The 23063-nt window shown below is 35.0% G+C and overlaps 1 protein-coding gene across 2 annotated transcripts in view; it reads right to left on the bottom strand.

Moving 5' to 3' along the window:
* Positions 1 to 7586: 7586 nt before the first annotated feature.
* The window catches only part of LOC145248178 (G2/mitotic-specific cyclin-B-like), a 67360-nt gene continuing 51883 nt past the window's right edge, over positions 7587 to 23063 (bottom strand). For both annotated transcript variants that reach the window (XM_080110025.1, XM_080110026.1), the window contains exons 8-9: positions 13823 to 14068; positions 7587 to 7731 (exon numbers count right to left, since the gene is read on the bottom strand). In XM_080110025.1, the coding sequence (XP_079966151.1) occupies positions 7591 to 7731; positions 13823 to 14068 (387 nt within the window). In that variant the 3' untranslated portion in view covers positions 7587 to 7590. The remainder of the gene's footprint in view (positions 7732 to 13822; positions 14069 to 23063) is intronic.

Below are 23063 nucleotides of genomic sequence, written 5' to 3'. Positions count from 1 at the left end.
CTGCTAGATTTTTTTTTTTGGCGAATCGAGCAGTTCATAGATACTTCTTGAACGATTATTTGGATCCCGAGTTAGATCGATTTAGGTTACCGTCTAGAGGTATTAACAGAGATCTGAATGCTGTTTTATTTCGTGAATTTGGGGATAAATTTCATCTTATCGACAAATTCTGGTCGGAAAAGCCCCTTTACTTAGTGTGGATTTGGACAGGTAGACACAGCTATGGTTCGATACAACTCTAGTTATATCGATTGGTTCTTAGGCGAGTCGATGTAGGAGTTTTGAATTGTCCAAGTTTCCACAACATAGTTTACCGGATCACAGACTTGTTCATGTTCGGGTAAACTTAGATAGACCTAAGCCTAGATTAGCCAGTTACTGGAAGCTCAACATGTTCAATGTGAAGAGCTACCATGAGGGGCTATTACTAACTCTACAATGGGAGTTGACGGAGGCTATTGTAGAAAATGTGTAAGGAAAGTCCTTTAAAATTACTGCGCCCTCTGTAGATGTGTAATGTTGCAGCAACGTAAAGCAATTCAATAACCAGTAAACACCGGTTCTGCACGGAATCCAACTAGCAAGGTACCTAGACGGACGCGAATGGTTACTCAGAACGGACCCAACAACGGTAAGATATGCTCACACCCACACTGCACGAGAAGCAACAGCAACACGATTCCCGACCAAGTCAATCATCGCTCTCCCAACGTCTTTCAATCACCCGCTTTTATGGCGGTTGCAGGCCGGCTAAATTTGCATATTGTGAGAATTCATGTGACTTTGCGAGATATCATCCTTTACAAAAGATGGCGGCCGCCATCTTGATCTTTCTTTCTTTATTTTCGGTCGGCGACGCCGAGCCGGACCCGAGGTAAGTCTTTCCTTTTTGTCCGTCTCTCTTACGCACCCACACAACACACAAACACGCGGGCGCTTGTCTCCTAGATGCACATTACATCGAGAATAAGTGGTGGGTAAAAATTAAGGAAGCCATTGGTCCTTTTCTGCCAGTTTCAGCAAATGATTTAATCTAGAATCTAGGGCAGTTAAAGTGACACTAGAATCTAGATGAAATTGGGCGGTGGAGGAGGATAATATAATTAAGGCTCAACTTGCCTCCATCACAGAAAAGGAGCACCAAGCTTTAGTGATTAGGGGTAGGTTAAAAAGAATGCCCCAGGAAACAACAAACATGGCCTCTGAACTATGTGCAGAGGAGCTTCGACAAGCTGCTGATCAGCACATCACACGTGTCATATTGCTGAATGGGCATACAATGACTACAAACCAGGGTGTACTGGAGGCATTTAGGTCCTAGGAGTTTTTTTTCATGAAACCCAGTCTGTCATTAGAACAGTTGGGTGACTTTTCTCATCTTTTGACGACCAAAGCAACTAGGTGCGAAGGTGGCATAACGGAGGATGAAGTCATTGGAGCCTTAAAGCAGGTCAGCCTTAATAAGTCTCCACGGATTGATGGTTTGCCCTACGAAGCGTATTTGAGGTTGTCAAACATCTTTGTTCTGTTGCTGGCGATTTTATTTAACTCATGATTAAGGAATGACTCAATCCCTAAGTACTTTACCATCGTAAAGCATTGTGAAGCTGGTATGCAAAAACAAGGATGGTGAGGATGGGTTAGATATTTTAGCCAAAATTCTTGCAAATCATTTGCAGCTTTTCCTGGTTAGTCTTATTAGCCCCGAGCAAACCTGTATCGTGAAGGACAATTCAGGATAACTTGCATATGATAGGCTTGATGATAAAAAAAAGTCGACACTCAGGCTGTGCTGATCAATTTAGATCAGTCCAAAGCCTTCGACAGGATTGACCATCATTACTTGAGGGCTGTTTTGTCAGTGGCCGGTTTTGGCCCACAATTTCGCTCATCTTCTCTATGCTAACCCCACGATGATGGTAGAATTTAACAGGAAGAGATCGAAGCCCTTCAACTTATCACATTCTATTTATCAGGGTTGCCCGCTATCACAGATGTTTTATGTGCTTGAATCCGGTCCTATGCGGAATCACTTTGCCAGGTGCAGATTTCCTTGAAGTACTCCGCCTATGCCGACTATGTAACAGTGTTTGTAACGAGCAATGCTGAGATTAGTGTCGGTGTAAAAATAAGATTGTATGCAACGGTAACGGGCCAAAATTAACTGCGACAAGTCTTTGGGTTTGTGCATCGGTGCCTGGAGGGGTGTCCCCCTGAAGGGGCCCTTTAGTTGGAGCCACGGGCCTTGCAAGAGACTCAACATCTGGTTCAGTCCAGACGTTCAGCTGGAGAAAAATTGGTCAGTGGTTCTGAAAGTGGCATGGTTCGCGGCTGCTCTGTGGATCAGTAAAAAACTTTCATTAAAAAAGGGAAAGTGGAAGTGTGCAATCTTTATCTATTAGTTCTTCCTATCTCATCAGATACTCTGCTATATTTGCACAGCGCTCTTTTCAATTTCTTATGGCTTGGAAAGGCCCCTATGGTCTGTTGCGATATCTGTTATCTCCATCCTTCTGAAGGCGGTCTGGGTATGCCAAATATGGAGATTTGTCTCCACATGCTTCGGCTCTACTACCTAGATCGGATGTGTACACAAAGTGAGGGAAATGGTGACCTCTGGAAAGAGGACATTAAGAAAGCCTTTCTGACTTTGAGGAATGTGCACTTGTCCGAGGGGGTGGCACACATCTTGCCCCAAAGTGAGTGCTCCTTCTATTGCGAGTGTCATCACACTTTGAAGTTCCTCTTAAGAGTGAAGGAAAGGCTCTCTAATGCTCTGCTGTTGTCCCCGAAAGGCATTATATTGGGTTTTAGTGAGGGGATCTGTAAGGGATTTTATTGGTGAGGGGGCTCCCTTTAGCGAAGGAGCAGCTTCGCTCAATCTGGCATTAGGCGCCTTGGTCGGGGTGTTTCACTAAGAATGATGCCTCCCTGGCCTGGCTGGTAATTCGAGATAGTCTCTGGGTAGGTAAGAGACTTCACTCAGCTGGCTTGGCTGTTTCGCCTATTTGTAAGTGGTGCGGCGATGGGGTTGAGCATTTATGTCACGCCTTCGGTTATTGTCGCATCGTTGTGCCGCTGATTGAGTTTGTTACAAGTCTCATGGTTCGCATACTGAACATGATGTTTCTTACTCTGGTTCCTATCAATGTCTGTAGCAATTGGACACTTACAAATGATAGGCTTAGAAAAGAAATGTTCCTGACCTTGCTAGCTGTTTTGAGAGGTGTGATTCAGAACACACATATGAGAATGGTCTACGGATCTGAGGACTTTGCTCCTCTCGACCTTATACAAATCTTCCGATATCATTTGAAGGTTCATATTAAGGCCAAGAGGGTTAAAGACTCTTCGTTTGACTTTGTTGAAAAGTGGGTATCTCTTGTGTGCGTCTGTTGTGTGAGAGGAGCAAGTCTTGACGTGCCTTAGGTAAAGAATTTTGGGGCTCAGAAACGAACGTAAACTCAGACACTTTTTTTTTTAGCCCAGAGTAGGTCACGTTTTAGTCTAGTGTAAGGATCAGTTTTGTAGGCGTTTGTGTTTATAACCTTGCTAATGCATGATAGCGATCATAAGCCCCATTTTAGTACGTCCCGATTTTTGTTTCTTGCTTTTTAGCCCCATTCCCCTACCAAATTAGGTGGCAAATCGAGCGATTTACCAGAGATGCGGGTTACCTTTCAAAATTTTCGTAAGAGGTGTTGTAAAGCGTTCGGGCCTGCATCAACCTTTTGACTGGCGAATTAGCGTATCTACCACAGTTTAGTAATGTGGGTGGGTTTTTGTTACTAACATTGTTAGTATGTCATTTTTATTTTGCATATAAAATTTCTATTCTCCTACCCCTTTGTATATTTTCATATATGGGTTTTAAGTAGTTTCTCATGGTATGGTGTTTTTATGGTGATTGATGAAGCGTGTGTATGCTGATGGATGTATAGTATGAATGCGGTATTGTGGTGAAAATAGAATTAAAGTAGGAACTACCTAGGTTAGATTAGTTAGCTTTAGCCAGTGAAGACCGTACCCACCCCTCCCCCATTTTCGGCCTTGTGCCAAACTTTTCTTTAAATTTTATGCATGTATTGTTTAACGAAAATAAATATTTACCCTCACCAGTAATCAAAAACATTTTAACAGCTTTTTTTTTTATATACAAATTGAGTGGGTATGCAAACATGTAATATATTATAATCATTGATTATTGATATGAATAAATTAATTATAATAAATTTAGTAATTAGTAACATTTCTAGTAGTATACATCAAAGCTAATGTAATTTGTTAATACGAATATTTGGGCTTTAGCGACTTTATTTTCAAGTTCAAAGTGGTGTAACGTAAGCAAATAATGAGGTAATTGCAGCTTCTCTTCCGATTTTTGGATTTTTTTTAAAATCATGCCCAAACGCATTTTATTTCCTTTTGGTAGATTGATAGTTGCTATTTCTTCTGATGAGTTAAGGGCAAAATAGATTCATTGATTGATATAATAATTAAGTGAATGATTCTGTGCTATGAAACAGATACTGTCAAGAAGTGTAAATGTCAACTGAAAGGAATAAATTGTAAGATGGTCAACATCATGAAATTTGGAATATAGGCTTTTTCATTTATTCATTTATTTATTCATTCATTACATGCTCTATAATTACATTGAGCTTTTTAAATAAGGATTGGTATATATAAGTGAAAGTGTCTGCGTGTGTATCTGTGTGTGTACATTTCCCTAAGCAATAACTGTCAATTTTAGGTCTACAGACTTGAAATTTGATATACAGGGTACTGAGATTTGGGAAAATCGATGTGATCGGTTTTCGGCCAGAAATTTGTCGATTAAGGGGTCAAAGTTCAACGATTTGACCTTTGATAACTCTACCAAACTCCAACAATTTTGGGTCTAAACACTTGAAATTTTAGATATAAGTTCAATGGACATGGATCTAACTTAACTTAATTTGTGCCCAAAACAATAAATGTTAAGGGGTCATAATAGAGGTCAAAGTTAAAAAATTGACTACTTTATTTATTTATTTTTTTTTTTGCTCAACATACATCTCCAAATACCCGGGCAACGCCGGGCACCCATGCTAGTATATATATAAAGGAAATATAACTGAATAAAGAATTGTTCCATGGTATTTTTGCATTTTTTTTTCAATCTAAGCAAAGAATTTCTAATTTTTTGCTAGAGTATATGCACAAAAAGAGATGGTATTGGCATGATAACCGTATATTTCTGCATAACGAAACAGATCTTAAAAAAAAAAAAAAAAAAAAAAAAAAAAAAAATGTACCAAAATTTTAGCACGTTGCAACTGTTTTGTATAAAAAACAAATATTTGGATCTTGAAATGTAACTCCGTTATTCTTTTATATATGCTTTATAATATTTAATATACATTGAGCTTCTAAACAAAAAGGATCGCTATACACAAAGAGTCAAATATAATTGAAAACAAACAAACAAAAAAAAAAAAAATGCTTTACTAAAGCAACATTTTTATGTAAGTGAAATTGAAATATTTTCAGATTGTATAATACTGTAAACTTGAAGTCCATATAAATATTAGTATCAATATTTATAAGACAATCCCAACCAGATAAACCAGGACTTTTCAAGGATTTGATCACACTGAATTTTATGGATTACGTCATTTTAAATGTGTATATGACTTCCAACGTCGGATGGTCACCACTTGTAGAGGGCAAAGTCACCCTCTATTGTTAGGTTGAAGGTAGGAGAGAAAATCGCATGGTCCTCTTAGCCAAGAAATGAGTACATGAAATTCCATGAAATTATATTTACATATTTAGAAGACATTAATTGCGTGGTAATTGTAAATGTCTTTTGCATGTGTGCAAAACAAGAGTGTGGTTTTGATGCATCTGCATAGTCCAGTGTTTTTAGTGAATAGTTGAGGAGAGAACAGTTCAGTCCACACATGTTTATAGTTAGTAGTCGCCGGGACAAAGGAAGCCAATTAAAGAAGGGCAAAGTCTTCCGTGTATTAATGTGTTGTCATGGGTGTGTGCCAGTGTATGTTCTTTAGCATGATAAAGAATGTTCATTTGGGTACAGCACGCAGAAATAAATGGTAGTGAGAAGAGAGCCATTGTTAGCTGGTTGTACTCACGTTCAGCCGGGGGGGGGGGCAGTCGAATCCCCCCGGCGATGTATGCTGCTGGGCAGAGCAGTGAAAAAGAAAGGTTTGTGATTTTACCTTTTATGTACTCCGTCACGTGATTGAGGGCTGGCTTGTGATTGGACAAACCAGGAGGAAATGAATTTCAAATCTCGAATTGTGAGAATTAGCTCCTGCCATGGACTGTAGCGAATGTTGGCTGCTACATGTTCATGGAAAAAAGAGAGTGAGAAATAGCAAGCAAAAGCAGATGCGAGATGTTAACGCTGCAAAGAATGGTATTGCCAAGATTAAAGAACGATAATTAAGTTTACCTCGATGTCAAAAGTTTGTGTTCGTGTGTCTGCTTGTATGTGGAACTGTCCCCACAAACTTCAAAGAACTCGCCTTTCAATCTGGAATGTACCTTAAAATCTCACAATTCAGTCTGGAATATACTAGTCTTCATTGCTTTGGATTTTGCAATCGTTACTGTATCTTTATTCATTCATTCAACCATAGAATATCCTTTTCATGCAATCTTTTTAGATTTAATTTTCAATTTATGAGCTAATAAGCAAAATTTATAATTACCTATATTTTGCTAAAAATATTTCCTCCGACGAAATGAGCAATTCATTGAAAATCCATGGATTAAGATAAAAAAAACAAACTATTTTTTTTGTATTCCTTGTCAAACAATAAATTTGTTGTAAATTTTTAATTTACATAATTTAATTCAAAATTTTCATTCATATATATATATATATATATATATATATATATATATATTTGATGAGAGGATCCCATTATTTTTTCCGATTCCAATACAATTACTGATTTTGTACTAAATTCCCGATTCTGATGCAATTACTGATTCAGATTCATTATAAATCTCTAAATAGTTAATTATAGAGTTTTTTTTTTGCCTGATTACTGTAAAACGCGTGTTATATGTGCAGGTATTTTCTCGAACGTGGGAACACATTGTGGAGGGGGGAGAGATGATCTATAGATGTTAGTTTTATTGGTAGTTTAAAATGAATAAATATTTATTATTTTATCATTAATACCATCAATGGAGGTTTTTCCTTTAAACAAAATCGAATATAAAAGGACAAAAGAATCGTTTTTGGCATCGGGAAATATGCACAAATTTTTCAGATTCTGATCAATAGTCCTAATGCACGCACACATACATATATATATATATATAGTATATTTAATCATGAAAAGTGAATCTGCATAGCTTATTCCACCATCAGACCTTTTGTGTATCGGTTGCACCTCTGCATTGTATTGCCTTCTATAAACTGAAACTTTCCTTTATATACACATTAAACAATGCTTTAAGCAAACTACATTAAACTCTAATAAATAACAAATGAGAAATAATGATAAATCTTAACTTAGAAAAATAAATATATTGGATTGTCTGGATACAAATAATAAAACAATAGACATGTTAACACAAACAATTTAATTCATCAGATGGGCACGTAAGAAATCCTTTAATGGCTTGCCGTATTAAACTCGTGCTACCAAATGCTGGATGATGGCTGATGCTGTTATACTTGCGTTGGAGAGCAAATTTACGCCGAGGAGCCTAAAATGATGGAAAAAAAAAAGAAAAAAGTTTTAAGTCTTTTTTGGTAAAATGTTTAATAAGACGCATAGAATATCTGGTATTAACTGATACAATGCCAGGATCGAAAAAACAAGGCCGACCAATATGCAAGTTGATGGACAAATTGATTGATTGGACGGGATTATTGTTAAGAAAAAATGAGCTGTTTCGGGCTACGGATAGCCGCCCGCATTGGAGAGCCGTTGTTGCCAATGCTGTTAAACAGCAGGGTCGATGATGATGTTTAACCAGCAGAAAATCTGTACACCTGTTACATATAAGGGATCCTACGACGATGACGATTAATTTAATGTGAACTTTGACAAGGGTTACACCGGGTGCATCTGTAAAATAGAATCATTCTTAGGGTTGAATGAAAGATGAATAATGTAAAGTTGAGGCAGAGGGCAACAAATCAAACAACAGACGAAAAAGAGTTGAACACTAACGTCATGTTTTTGAACTGAAAGAAAACAATGGTTTTCAAATTTTCAAAGTTTCTCGGTGGAAGCCGTGCGAATGAGACATCGCCAATGATGTAGAAGACTTGATATTCTAAGCAAAATAGTACTTCAATGTAACTGCCCATACACGCCACTCATTTTGTTAAATTCAGAAGTAAATAATTAGCTAAAATAACATTAGTCTCTCAAGTGCATTCTCTCCAAATAAAAGCTTGAAATCTCAGGGAAAGTCTCCGTGTCCTCTTTGTCCATGAAAAGCGTATTTTTATAGCAGCCACTGGACGAAACGGCAACGATGTAAAGAAGCGGAAAGCATGTGTGTATAAAGACTATTTGTTATTGAAAATGTTACAAGGTTTGCTATGAATAAATATATAAATTTATTTCAACAAATGTAACATGGGAGAAATGTACAACTTCATTATAGAAACGCACAAATGCTACATTATTAAACACGTTAATTATAAAATTTAATAAAGCGTTGTACACTCTCCATATAAATCAATCCATTTTGTTTATACTTCATGACAGAATGGTATATTTTGATGAACAGTTACAACGGCACCCGAGCACTGGCAACTTATATCTTGAATTGAAGAAACAAATCTAAAATGTAAGAGTTCCACTTTTGTATGATACAGAAATAGAAAAGATGTTCAAGTATTTTCAAAAGTCACAAACAATAGAAGATATAGTTACTTGTACAATTAGTAATTACCCAAAACAAAAGATGTAGTTAATTTACCCACATAATTTTCCTAATATTACATCTTACACGTGTTTTGTTAAATAGCGCAAGGTTACTAATCTCTTCAGAGCCGAATGGATGTTTCTTAAAAAAAAAAAAAATAAATAAAATAAAAAAAAAAAAAGGAAATTTATATGGAATAAAAAATGAGAAAGAAAAAAAAGGTAAAAAAGGGGAAGATGTGCAATATCTGCAAATTCATAAATAACAAGCCGTGCGTGCATGGTCCCCTTCTGGTGCTGCATGTGAAATGACGCCACAAAAAAAATAGTGAAGAAATGATAAATGTGAGAAATGTAAAAAGCCAACATTGTTTTCACATTTTTTGCCAATTTCAGAAAATTTTAATGGATGGGGCAAAAGTTATGGGGTAAAAAGACTCATTTTTTGCAATTGGGAGATATTTGTGACCCCTTTTGAGCTCCTGGGAACGCCGAATCCCAGTGAAAATTGACAAACGGTGCAGTTTGACTCCTTAAGACATTTATATTTGAATTCAGCACCACGGAAATCCACTATATAGACATACATATTAAGTTTTTGAGTAATATGGAAAAAGAGCTCTAAAACGGCATGAATTTTTAGCCCTAAAAGTCCCAGAGGCATGCGAACCAGAATTTTACCATGGTCATTCATACTGAATTTATATTAAGAACAACGGCCTCCATATTTTGGCCAAGTTTCAGGAAAATCTAATGTATGGATCAAATGCTATGGGGCAAAAAGTGTCATTTTTGGCCATTTTTAACCTCTTGAGCCCCTGGGGGACGTCAAATTCCAGTTTAAATGGATAATGGTGCAATTTCAAGCCTTAATATTTAAGTTGGCCACCGTGAAAAATTACTATATAGTCAGGCATAAAGAAATATGAAAAAAAAAAGAGCCACAAAACGGGGCGTTTTTAGAACTAAAAGTCCTCAAGGACACGAACCAGAATTTTGCCAGGGTTACCTATACTGGATTTATATAAAAAATAATGGACTCCACATTTTCACTAAGTTTCAGAAAAATCTAATGGATGAATCAAAAGTTATGGGGCAAAACGTGTCATTTTTGGCCATTTTGGGGCATTTTTGACCTCTTGAGCCCTGGGGATGCAACAGGAATTTTCGCAAAAAAGTTTTTTTTTTTACTGTACACATCTATTTAATAGAATACAATTTGTGGCAAAGTTTCGGGAAAAACCAATGGACAGTTATCTGGCAATCGTCCAGACGCACAGATGCCACTGAAAACATAGGTCTCTTCCTCGATAAGTCGGGCGACCAATACTTATTATAGTGTTCATAGGTAACCACTCTTAAAACTTATGAGTGGAAATTGGATTCTATCTTTTGGTTTTTGAAATGATAACTAATGATATACCTGCTCTGAATATGAACTTTCGTCGACTGGTGTCAATCGTGACACCCTGCACTGAAGATTCCCGAAAGAATGATACACTAGTGTCTGTAGGTATTTAATTTGTGATAATTCAAAATCTATTTTATAACATTCACTATGTCTGTCCAGTTTTTTAAAGTGCATTTCCTCCAAGACAAAAGGTCACAATATGGCGCTAGGCAAGTAAGATGATTGCATTTTTTGTGGACCATTGCTTTATATATATATATATATATATATATATATATGTGTGTGTGTGTGTTGGTAAAAATAGCGGGTAATGGGGCCAGAATTGAATTAAAATTGGAATTTGGCAGGCATGAATCGACTTAAAGTGCTCTTATATACATGCGCAAATATATATGTATAGCTTAAAGTCAATTCATTTTTAACAACTTACCCGTCCGATGATAGCTCAATCGGTAATGACAAAGGCTGGAACGCTAAAGGTTATGGTTCTAGCTGACGGTATCCAAGTCATATCTTTTTAACTTTTGAAATCGCAATACAATAATAAATTAATAAATAATAGTCAATATATTTAAGCCTACTTTACAACGAGGTAACACACACACACAATATATATATATATATATATATATATATATATATATATATATATATATAGGTATTTAATTATTATAGTAAAAAAATAATTATCATAGCCCCTTTTAGAAACTTGTTTATTATCGTTGAGCACATTCAGTTGAATTAAGTCGGTCAATTTAGCTCTTATGCATAGATCATCGTATAACTATTAGATCACTGACTGACGTAAAGAACATTTAAAATTAAAATGTTTAAATTCAACATTATTTCACGCGGTTAATGGTAGCTAAATGGATACGGTCTTTGCTAAGAGATGGCTCGTGTTGCCGAGTGTGAATCTGTCGACTGGTGTTAATCATGACACCTTGCACTGAAGATTCCCGAAAGGATGAAACACTATTGTCTTTAGGTATTTAATTATTATAGTTTATATATATATATATATATATATATATATATATATATACTAGCAGTTCAGCCCGACTTTGTTTGGGCCCAATGTACTGTTCATAATTTTCCCTATGTGTGAATACCCTTTATGTATAATTTTAAATGTTTAGACCAAAAATTGTTTGAGTAATTTTGTATAAACCGCAGAGGTAATTTTTTTTTTTAAAACTTTGACCACTTGACATTTGTTTTGGTCTCCAATAAAAATAAAAAGTTTGACCCATGCCCAAGTTACCTACATCTTAAATTTCAACTGTTTAGACCGAAAATTGGCGGAGGAGTTTGGAAGAATCTGCAAAGGTCAATTCTTTCAACTTTGACCTTTTGGCAGCCAAATTTTCGTCCCAAAACTGATTAAAATGCTTGCTGTATATCCGAATACCCACTATGTTAAATTTCAAATGTTTAGACCAAAAATTGGCTGAATAGTTTGCTAGAGACCGCAATGGTAAAATCTTTTGAACTTTGACCCCTTGGCAGCTCAAATTTTCGACACAAAAAAAAAAAAAAAAAAAAAAACTTGCCCTATGTCTGAATACACTTTTTGTAACATTTCAAATGTTTAGGCGTGAGAGATCAAATTTTTTTTAACTTTGACTTAAATTTTGACCTCTTAACATTTGTTTTCGGCTCAAATCAAAAGGTTTGATCCATGTCCAAGTAACCTACATCTAAAATTTCCAGTGTTTAGACAAAAAATTGGCAGAGGAGTTTGGTAGAGTTTTCAATGGTCAAATCGTAAACTTTCATCCCTTGACAGCCAAATTTCTGGCTGAAGACAGATGAAAAAGATTTTCCCAAATCTCAATAGCCCTTATGTCAAATCTCGAGTGTGTAGACTGAAAATTGACAGTAATTTGATAGAGAAATGTACAGACACACAGAGGCAATTTCACTTATATATGTGTGTGTGTGTGTGTGTGTGTCCAAAAAAGTCACTGAAGGGTTTTGAACTTAAATAGATTCTTTATTTTTTATATCTTTCTGTAATTTAATCTGACTAAGATATTAGGAAATTAAAAAAAAAAAAATGCAAAATTCAAACCATCTTTATAACAAATAATGTCTTTAAATATTGCCAATTTTCAGCTTTGCATATTTGTGTTCTTTCCAAAACATTATTCATGACAGATTACAGGATCTCTGGGTTGCGATTTAACTCCCTTATTTCGTTCCTGATATTTTCCTTCAATTCTTGCAGGATTTGGGGTTTGTTAACAGACTCTTTAAGATATCTCCACAATAAAAACTCGGGCCTGGTCAAGTCTGGGGAACATGGTGGCTATTTGACATTGCCATAGCGAGAGATAATGTTGTCGCCAAAACAATTTTACAACTTGCATACGTTGTTTAATGCTATACTTATCCATAATTAACTTCCAAAATATTATCAGTAAGATATGTAAAATAGAAAAATAATAATCATTAATGGTACAATGAGAAAGATGTTCAACCCTTCAGTGACTTTTTGGACATATATATATATATAGGCGTTGAGAGACAAAGGTAGCCAACTTGAAAAAAAAATATCAATCACTAGAAGTTACGAGTCTAACATTTTTTTTTAGTAAACTGTTTTATGCCTGCAAGAACCCGTGGCGTAATGGATAAAGTAGTTGGTAGAGTCCAATTGCAAAGTTACTTTTCTGAAGATTCAAGATTTAATCCTCGGTGCAAGCGACACTCAAAATACAATTGCGAATTACTTAAGACTTCTATCCAGTTATGGCTGACGGAACGAGAGCATACCAGCCTTGTGGATTAAATAAACTGTTCTGATCGAAATTCCATGCAGATTCCAGAGTTCAAGATACATCCGAATAAGAGCAAGGGGATTACATCGATCGAAACGTGAAAGAGGAGAACAGGTGTTCGAAGAATCCAAATACCAATTTTGTTTCTTTTAAATCTTTTTTCCGATCCGTTGATGTCAATACAGTTGATATTAAAACAAAACATCGCCTCTTTTGCATATTGTTCTACATAAAAAAGGGTAAAGAAGAAGCTTGCAATAAATAGTTAAAATTACATATATTACTTGTATTGATCGGAATATTGTTCTCATTTTGAGTGTTTTTGTTCAACGTTTCGGTCGAATTCTCCTTCGCCCGTCTTCAGGCATACTGGTTGTTTGGAAAAGCGAAAAGAAAAGTTACTGGCTCCATAGATATTTTTGTATTCTGTGAGTTAGTATCTGTTTTTTGGCTTTAGTTTCAAATTTGTGAAAAAAATTGGTTGGCAAAGAGAAGGCAATTATAATAATAATCGATAGGGCATTATCTCCTTATATTGCCAAAATTTTTAGGGTGTACAATGTTTTTTTTTTCTATAATAAAAAGGCTCCCAAAATGCTATTAAAATCTACGCTTGGTCTACTTAGTATTGTTTTTAGCATATGTGCGGCCTCCTCGAGTTGCCCGACTTTCCACCTTACATCCCTGTCAATTATTTTGACCCCGTTCCACAAATTACTTACCTGATATTGTGTGATGTCAGCTTCTAACAGCTTGGTTGCTAGTCTTCTGACGCATTTGTCAAGCTGGCTTCTTTTATAACCAGTGTAATAGATCAACGCAGGTGTCCAGGCTTCATTGACGTTTTCTCTTTGTAGAACGTATCGAGATAACAAGATGCAAGCGGATGTAATTTCTGATGATCGATGTTCCACAAATTCATGGTCAAGTAGTGCCAAATTCTGCAGATACTTACACATATCACTAACCTAGAAAAAAAAACAAAACGAAACATTTATATATTAACTAGCATTTCAGCCCGGCGTTGCCCGGGTGTTTGGATGTGTCTTGAACAAAAAAAAAAAAAAAGTGGTAGTAGGAAGGCAGGCTCGAACCCGTACCGCGAAGGAGGAAAAGAACGGGGTAAAAATCAGATTCTATGCTGTTACGACCACCATCAAACCGGAAGCGGCATTTTTTTAAAAATTAAGGCTAGACAATCTAAAGGAGAGGATACTTTTCATAAATATCGGCGAAAAAAGTGACCCCCTTCCCCCTGTAGAAAAGTGCCTAGTTGAAGGTGAAGATATTAATGTTTTTAGCCATTTTAGTTTTCTCTTTGTAGAACGTATCGAGATAACAAGATGCAAGCGGATGTAATTTCTGATGATCGATGTTCCACAAATTCATGGTCAAGTAGTGCTAAATTCTGCAGATACTTACACATATCACTAACCTAGAAAAAAAAACAAAACGAAACATTTATATATTAACTAGCATTTCAGCCCGGCGTTGCCCGGGTGTTTGGATGTGTCTTGAACAAAAAAAAAAAAAAAAGTGGTAGTAGGAAGGCAGGCTCGAACCCGTACCGCGAAGGAGGAAAAGAACGGGGTAAAAATCAGATTCTATGCTGTTACGACCACCATCAAACCGGAAGCGGCATTTTTTTAAAAATTAAGGCTAGACAATCTAAAGGAGAGGATACTTTTCATAAATATCGGCGAAAAAAGTGACCCCCTTCCCCCTGTAGAAAAGTGCCTAGTTGAAGGTGAAGATATTAATGTTTTTAGCCATTTTTTCAATATTTGTCGTCTGAAAGATCAAACGTTAAAACTATATTGATCTTGGTAAAATCTGTCCCCTCTGTCGAAAGTTTTAGGCAAACATGCAAACATACATACATTGGTAACTAAAAATTTTCGACCCAAACCGATGAAAAAGCTTGCCCTATCTCTGAATACCCTTTATGTAAATTTTCAAATGTTTAGACCAGAAATTATCTGAGTAATTTGGAAGAGACCGCAAAGGTCAATTTTTTTTTAACTTTGACCCCTTTTTAACCCCTTAACATTTGTTTTGGGCTCAAATTAAGTTATTAAGTTAGATCCATGTCCAAGGAACCTATATCTAAAATTTCAAGTGTTTAGACCCAAAATTGTCGGAGGAGTTTGGTAGAGTTATCAAAGGTCAAATCGTTGAACTTTGACCCCTTAACAGACAAATTTCTGGCCGAAAACCGATCACACAGATTTCCCCGAATCTCAGTACCCTGTATATCAAATTTCGAGTTTGTAGATTAAAAATTCAGAGTTATTGCACAGGGAAATGTACACAGACAGACACGTTTATTTTTATAGATATACTAGCATGGGTGTTCGGCGTTGCCCAGGTGTTTGGAGGTGTATGTTGAGCAAAAAAGAAAACAAACAAAAAAACGGTCAATTTTTTTTTTTAACTTTGACCCCTATTATGACCCCTTAACATTTATTATTTTGGGCTCAAATCAAGTTATTAAGTTAGATCCATGTCCAAAGAACCGATTTTACATGAAAAGACGTGTCCCCTTTTTCATGTAAGTAAAAATAAAGAGAATTAGTAAATGAAAATAAAATTAGAAAAAACGGGAATCGAACCCTGGAGATAAGTTTTAAAGAACAATAAGTTATAAATGGAATGTTCAGTAAATTGTTGATTATGTTAAAATATTTAATCAATACAAATTGGGCTGGAAACTATTCATTATTAGAAAGAATGTGGATAATAAAATATGGGTTATATGTATTAGATAAGTAGGTTGAATTCCTTTGTGAAAACAACAAAGGAAAAATGGGAAATCAGAATGTTTCGACACGTGCAGGTCGCGCATGTTGATGGCACGTCAATTGTGGCCACGTTGACCGGACATGCATGGATTTCTCAATATAGGAAGGAGAGTTAGTTAGTTTGTTTGTTAGAAGAGAAGTCAGAAGAGAGTCCGACCATTGCCACCGTCTGGAAGCGAGAGGGTTAGAAAAAGAAAATGTAAAAGAAACTTTGAATTCCTGGATGCAAGCCATTGACCGGTCAAGTGGAAGGAATAAATGCTCATGGTTTTTATAACTGCCGTCTCCTGTGTCCATCATTACATGAAAAAGGTATTGTCTATTTATGTGTAAAAATCATTTGAAATTCATCATCTAAAAAATATATGTGTTAGAAAGTAAATGTGTCTATGTTATATAAACACTCCCGTTCAAACAGAACTGTCAAAAGCATAAATGTCAACCTCTCAATCTATCGGTATAAATGCCAATCTATCAGTCTATCTAGATATCGAAACACCTCTCAAAGCGTATTTATATGTACACACACTCGTATATATATATATATATATATATATATATATATATATATATATATATATACACGTGTTAATGTCCACATCTCTTCTCTAACAATGTTAATATCTCTCATCTCTTCTTACAACATGAACATCTCTTACTCAACACTAATCTCTCGTAAGACTCTCACAAAGAACAATACAAATACATACGTCATCTTTTAATAATAAGACAGTACATAACATCTATATATAAAATTTCAAGTGTTTGGACCCAAAATTGTCAGAGGAGTTTGGTATAGTTCTCAAAGGTCAAATCGATGCGCTTTGACCCCTTAACAGCCAAATTTCTGACCGAAAACCGATCACAGATTTTTCCAAATCTCAGTGCCCTGTATATCAAAGTTATTGCGTAGGGAAATGTACACACACACAGACATGTTCACTTTTATAGATATATAGATAGATACGATAGTGTGCATCTTATTTTGTGTGTCACGCTTAGATCTATTTTTTTTTTCTTCCGAGTTACTCTGGTTTAATTGTTCTGACCTATTTCGTGTAATAAATAATTTTACCAAGAATTCTTCATAAGTTTTGATTTCAATTCAAGCTGATGTAACCAAGTCATATGGATGTTTTTTATTTTTGAAATCACAACTTATAAGATTCAATAAAAAATTGACTTTATAATAATATATACAAAATCTTCATAAATTAAAACATCATATTTAAGCGTATTTTATGACCGGGCTACGCCGGGTGTCCTTGCTAGCATAGATAAATACTCTAGCAGTTTTAACAAAAGAGCTACCACAATATCAAGGCGTTCCCATTTACGCTGGGCACCCACATAATGCCAAGATCAATATAATACATATGGAAGAGTCTGTTCTGGAATTTTCACATGTCCGCTAATACAAGCATTAATAGACTTGCTTGCCGATCGGGAATGTAGAGTTTTCTAAGCAATATATTGGTAAAATAATAAAATAGATTAATTATTAGAATTTTTGGGAGCAGTTGGATTCAGATTTTATGATTTAGACACCAGAATTCTTGGAATCCGAGGAGTCAGAGTTGGACCTTATGTCATGGTGGGTCACTGGCTTTGGTAGAGTCATGTTGGACGACGATAGCAGCTTTGAGCATCGCCAAAGAACCACACCAAAATCTATAATATAAATCTCACCTGTCTGTCTTCTTGTCTGTATGTATCTATGTCTGCCTGCCTAAAACTTTCGACAGAGGCGACGGATTTTCACGAGATCGGTATCGTTTTGAAGCTCGACCCTTCGGGCGACAAATATCGAAAAATTGGCTAAAAACATTAATTCTTTCACCCTCAACTGAGCACTTTTTTTCAGAGAAGGGTTGCTTTTTTTCGCAGATATTTTCGAAAGTTATTCCCTCGTTTCGATTGACTAGCCTTAATTTAAACCTTCGCCACTTCCGGTTTCGCGATAGACGCAACGGCAAAGATGTCACTTTTTTTTCACGTTCTTTTCCTCCTTCGCGGTACGTGTTCGAGCCTGCCTGCCCACTACCACTTTTTTCTTTTTGCTCAATACACACCTCCAAACACTCGGGCAACGCTCGGAAACCAGGCTAATTTAATATACAGTGAACCTAGACGAAAGACTGCTTACGAAACGTGATGTGAACATTTTTTTTTTGTCTCTGCATATGAAAATATTTTCTAGATACGAGTGACAGTAAGACTATTTTTCAAACACCTAATTCTTTGAAAATCTTTTTAAAATTGGGATTTTATTCGATTTAAAATTTTTTTTTAGTAATTTTCTCGAAATATTTGTGTTGATTTTTATCTGGAAAAAATGTTTTTCTTGGACTTGAATTTATTTTTTTCAACTTATCCCTCCTCCCCTAATTTAATATTTTAAAAATTAAAATAGAAAGTTAATGTATGCATTACAGTTTTTAGTATATTTGAAGAATACAGATTGAAGGAAGATTTTGTTTTTATTTTCATCGCACACTCTAAAATATTTGTAAAGAGTAGAAGGGATTATCACTTTTCTTAGAAATCGCAAATAAGCCGTAAGAAAGTAAATAATCCATTTCACTTTGAATCGTTTTTCTTCCACACACATGCGTGCCCATAGATTCGATTCAAACTGAATTTTTATTAGTTTTTTTGTTTTTGCTTGGTTGTCTCCTCTTGTGGAATTGCCAGGCCGCTATATATATATATATATATATATATATATATATATATATATATATATATATATATATATAAACAAACACACACACTAGCGGGACCGCTGGAAATTCCACACGGGACTCATATGTAATATATTGATGTTAGCATTCTGTAGATGTTCAGTGTAAATGGAGACACTGATATTAGTGTAGCTCTTATTAAAACTGCAAAAATATTTATCTAAACTAGCAGGAACTTGTTGGAACATGATGAGAATTAGCAGCGAACCGGATGCTAACGTATCCAGCATAAGAGACAAAATGAAAAATCGTCTTTTGCACATGGCTCCACGCATCGTTTCCGTTTGGAAAAAGAAAAAGATAACCACAAAAGAATTATCAACCAATGGCAGAGCTCCGCGCCTAAAATAAAGGCCTAAAATATCACAGTCAGTGGGAGCCGATGTGCCCCTATAAGACGAGGCATTTTAGGGAACCAAGAAAAAAAGGAGAAAAACATAGGAGGCGAAGACGCCGTGCTGCTAGCTGTTGATGAAAGAAGTCGCCGCTTCCAAGTTAAAAGCCAGGACACATACCACCGACAGTAGCACGACCGGCCACCCACTTACCACCCCCTTCGTCCGAAAAGATAAGTACGCTTACGAACATTCATTCTTTGTTAAATTATACAAGCCTAGAAAAGTTCATTCCTTATCAATGCATACACACCTACAAACATCCTACGAACACTTTACCTCTTCTAATTAAAACTGTCATTAATAATTAAAACGGTTCTCAACCTTCAATATTCGTCTGTCCTTAATTGCATGGAGTCAGATTCTACATACTTCCAACATTATCAATTAAATGTATTCTTTGTTGTGACCTCTATGGCCTCATTTCCTTCACCCCTTCTCCATCTATAAACCAACCAAAAAACCTCGGGGCCATAAATGGTGACCCCGACGTGATCCCATTTATGGCCCGGAGGTATTTTTGGTTGGTTTATAGATGGAGAAGGGGTGAAGGAAGTGAAAAATAAAACAAGTGAAAGGATTAACGGTTAGGTTAGGTACTATTTGGCTCTTATTTCATTCTGGGTTTACCTTTGTAAAATTTAATAAGTGTTTTCATAGGGTTTGGAACGGATTAGGATTTACATGTAAATAAAATGTGAAAAAGAAAAAACAAACAACAAAAAAAGAAATTTATTTCTTTTGTTTTCATTCAATTTTACTCTATATAAAAAAAATCTCGCATTGTTCTTGGCTTTTAATTTTACCTTATATATATATATATATATATATAAAATGTGCGATTTTGTTGATTGATAGGTCCAGTTTCCGAGTCTTTGGGTTGGGTTCAATTCCCATATCTTCAGAGTTTTTTTGGTTCTTAATTTGATTTTATGTTTGATTTATCTAGACATTGAATGGGACAGTGATTTGGATTTTGCGGTACTGATATCTTTTTGAGAGGTGGGGGTAATTTTTCAATTTGTTCGATTTTTTATTTGGAGTATTTTTTTCACTTTTTTATTTGCTAGATTATTTTTGTAGTTTTTGTTTGATTTTGTGTTTAGATTTTTGTGGGGGATTGAAAAACTCGCTATATTGTGGAATCGTTGCTCCCCAAAGTTTTTAAATTTCTTATATAACAATATTTTTTCTGAAGGGAGATTCGTGGGTTTATTTGTATATTTTGATTGGTTTGATCAGGTTCTATTTTGCTCTTCAGGACTTGCTTTGGATTTTGGTCATAAACGAATTTTAGTGGATGTTGGTATTTGTTTTTTTAGTACTTTTTTTAAATTTGTTTTTAAAGGTTTCAATTAAATTTTTTTATGTTTAGAGACTAGTTTGTTGAGAATGTTAGATTAATTAGCTTTGATTTTTGTGTGATTTCTGTGTATGTACTTATTTTTTTTGTAGGAGTTTACTATTTTCCTTGCTTTGGGAAGGATACATTTTTCACTTTCACGATTTTTTTCCTTTTTAAAGATTGTGTATATTATTAAGTAAGGTGGTTTTCAAAGCAATTTAGGCGCTTAGATTCATCACAACATCCGTTTTCTTTTAGCTCACATTTTCTGTACCCTCTGCAACTTTCATTCCAGTAATGTATGGTGCATTCGAGTTAGGAAATCAATATCTCAGACAGTCTGATCTGGTAGCATCAGTACTGTTATATATATATATATATATATATATATATATATATATATATATATAAATAAAATGTAAATTTGGTTCGTTAAAAGTGAATAAAACCATATTTCTACGTTACCAATTTATTTGAAATTTTCAGACAACCCATCTTTAGAGTCGAGGCATGTTTTTTATGTTATTAAAATAAATTTACCTCGCGAATTATTAAAATATTAAATAAAATAAATATATTTTCGTAACCGTTAGTGCGAATCTGTTCTGTTGATAAAACTGAACTTCCGGTTCAATTCATTCCACAGCCACGAATTGACGAAAGATTTCATTTTTTGTTTACTCGATAAGTTAAAAAAAAAAAAAAAAACAAAAAAAAAAAAACATAATTCATTTGTTTATCTTCCAAATTTTTTAATTTAAACATTTTTTTCTGAATTATATAAGGCAAAAAAAAGTTTGTAGCTTGCTTTTTGAGTTTTTTTTTTTCGATATAAGATTGGTTGGTAAAAGTACAGTTTAAATAATATTTGGTGCTAATGCAAAGAGTGGTCCGCGCTATTTTTTTAAATCGTATTTCCAGGTTTAATTAAAGTTTTATGTTTTTTTTATTTAATTGTAAGGTTAAAATACAGATTAGGTACAAAACACCCTCCCGTCCCCATGTTAAGAATGGCTTTTTAAATAATAACGTTATTATTTCAACACGGATCACTCTCTGCATGAGTACTGTACTTTCACCTAACAATTTAATAAACAAAACATGGTACTTATGCAGAGAAAGTAACATAATAATAGAATAACGTTATTTAGAAAGCCATTCTTAACATGGGAGGACGTTTTGTTACTATTCTATACTTTCACCTAAAAATTTAATAAACAAAAGATGGTACTTATGCAGAGAAGGTACCGTGCTGAAATAACGCTATTAAGAAAGCCATTCTTAACATGGGAAAGGGAGAGTGTTCCGTAACTATTTTATATTTTCACCTAACAATTTAATAAACAAAAGATAGTACTTATGCAGAGAAGGTACCATGCTGAAATAATACCGTTATTTAGAAAGCTATTCTTAACATGGGGAGGGAGTTTTGCATCTATTCTAAAATATGAATGCTTTTTCTTTATTAAAGAAATTGGGTACTCGTGCACTTATTGATCCGTGCTGAAATAATAACGGTATATTTTAAAAGTTATTCTTAACATGGGGAGAAGAGGGTGTTTTGTAACAATTCTGGACTTTCACCTAACAATTTAATAAACAAAAATTAAACTTAAGCAGACAAGGAACAGTACTGAAGCATTAACATTATTTAGAATACAATTGAATAAAAAAAAAAAAAAAAAACTTTAATTAAACTTGGAAATACGATTTAAAAATAGTACGGATCGGTAAGTGCATTAGCACCATAAATTTGTCCAAGGAATATGAGGAATTACTCCACCCTCGAAAATTCCTTTAAAATTACCACTCTTGTGGGTTTTCGGGGTCGCTGAAAACGAAAATAACCTTTATAATTAAGGCAAACGAGTAGTTTCCAAGATATGAAGAAATGTTTGTTTAAAAAAGTGAAGGATCACTTTTCCATAATAATTTAACGTAAAATGATTACCCACTTTGTGGCCACGATTTTTGGGGTGGGGGCTTTCTTTCTACCCTTGGAAAATCCTTTAAAATTACCTGCTTAAATTGGTTGGAGGGGAGGGGGGAGCGGCCCCCCCCCCCCACACAGAGAAAAATGCCCCTCTCTCAGGTGGCTAGAATGCTAAGTTAAATTTACATTGAAAAGTGATCACCCACTTTTCGAAAAAGTAATTTCTTCATATCATGAAAACTTTCTTTTTGCGACGGAAACGGTTTGCAGATTCGTTTTTAGTACGCTGAAATCTACAATAAAATATTTCGTTATATATGAACATGAGACGGGCCTTAAAGTAAAAGAATACCGGATTTTTGGGGCAGATTTGCCATTTAGTTCTATAATATCCTCAAACCAGGTAATCACTAAAAGGGACTCTTAAAAGTCGTTACCTGTATCGATCAAACTTTAAAACCACTGATTATATGTCAGCCTACATTACAGTAGCATATATTGAGTGAGTTCCTAACAGTATTTTGTATAGTTTTTTAGTTTAAACTCATTTTCCCAAAATTTCCCCAAACTTAACGTGTTCGATACAGTCTGCCGCCATTTGTATTTTTCGAATATACTGATAAAAGCTGCATGTTTTTGAACTGATTAAACATTATACATTACATAAAAACACTACAATCTTATCCAGTTAAATAGAACATTTACTTTTCTTGCCTTTGATAACATTTATTTGTTATATATTCAT

The sequence above is a fragment of the Euprymna scolopes genome, chromosome 26 (genome assembly GCF_053919585.1).
Source record: "Euprymna scolopes isolate OS-2025 chromosome 26, ASM5391958v1, whole genome shotgun sequence".
NCBI classification, from domain to species: domain Eukaryota; kingdom Metazoa; phylum Mollusca; class Cephalopoda; order Sepiida; family Sepiolidae; genus Euprymna; species Euprymna scolopes.
The sequence above is the reverse complement of the archived record's forward strand: the minus strand, read 5'-3'. Positions and strand labels throughout refer to the sequence as shown.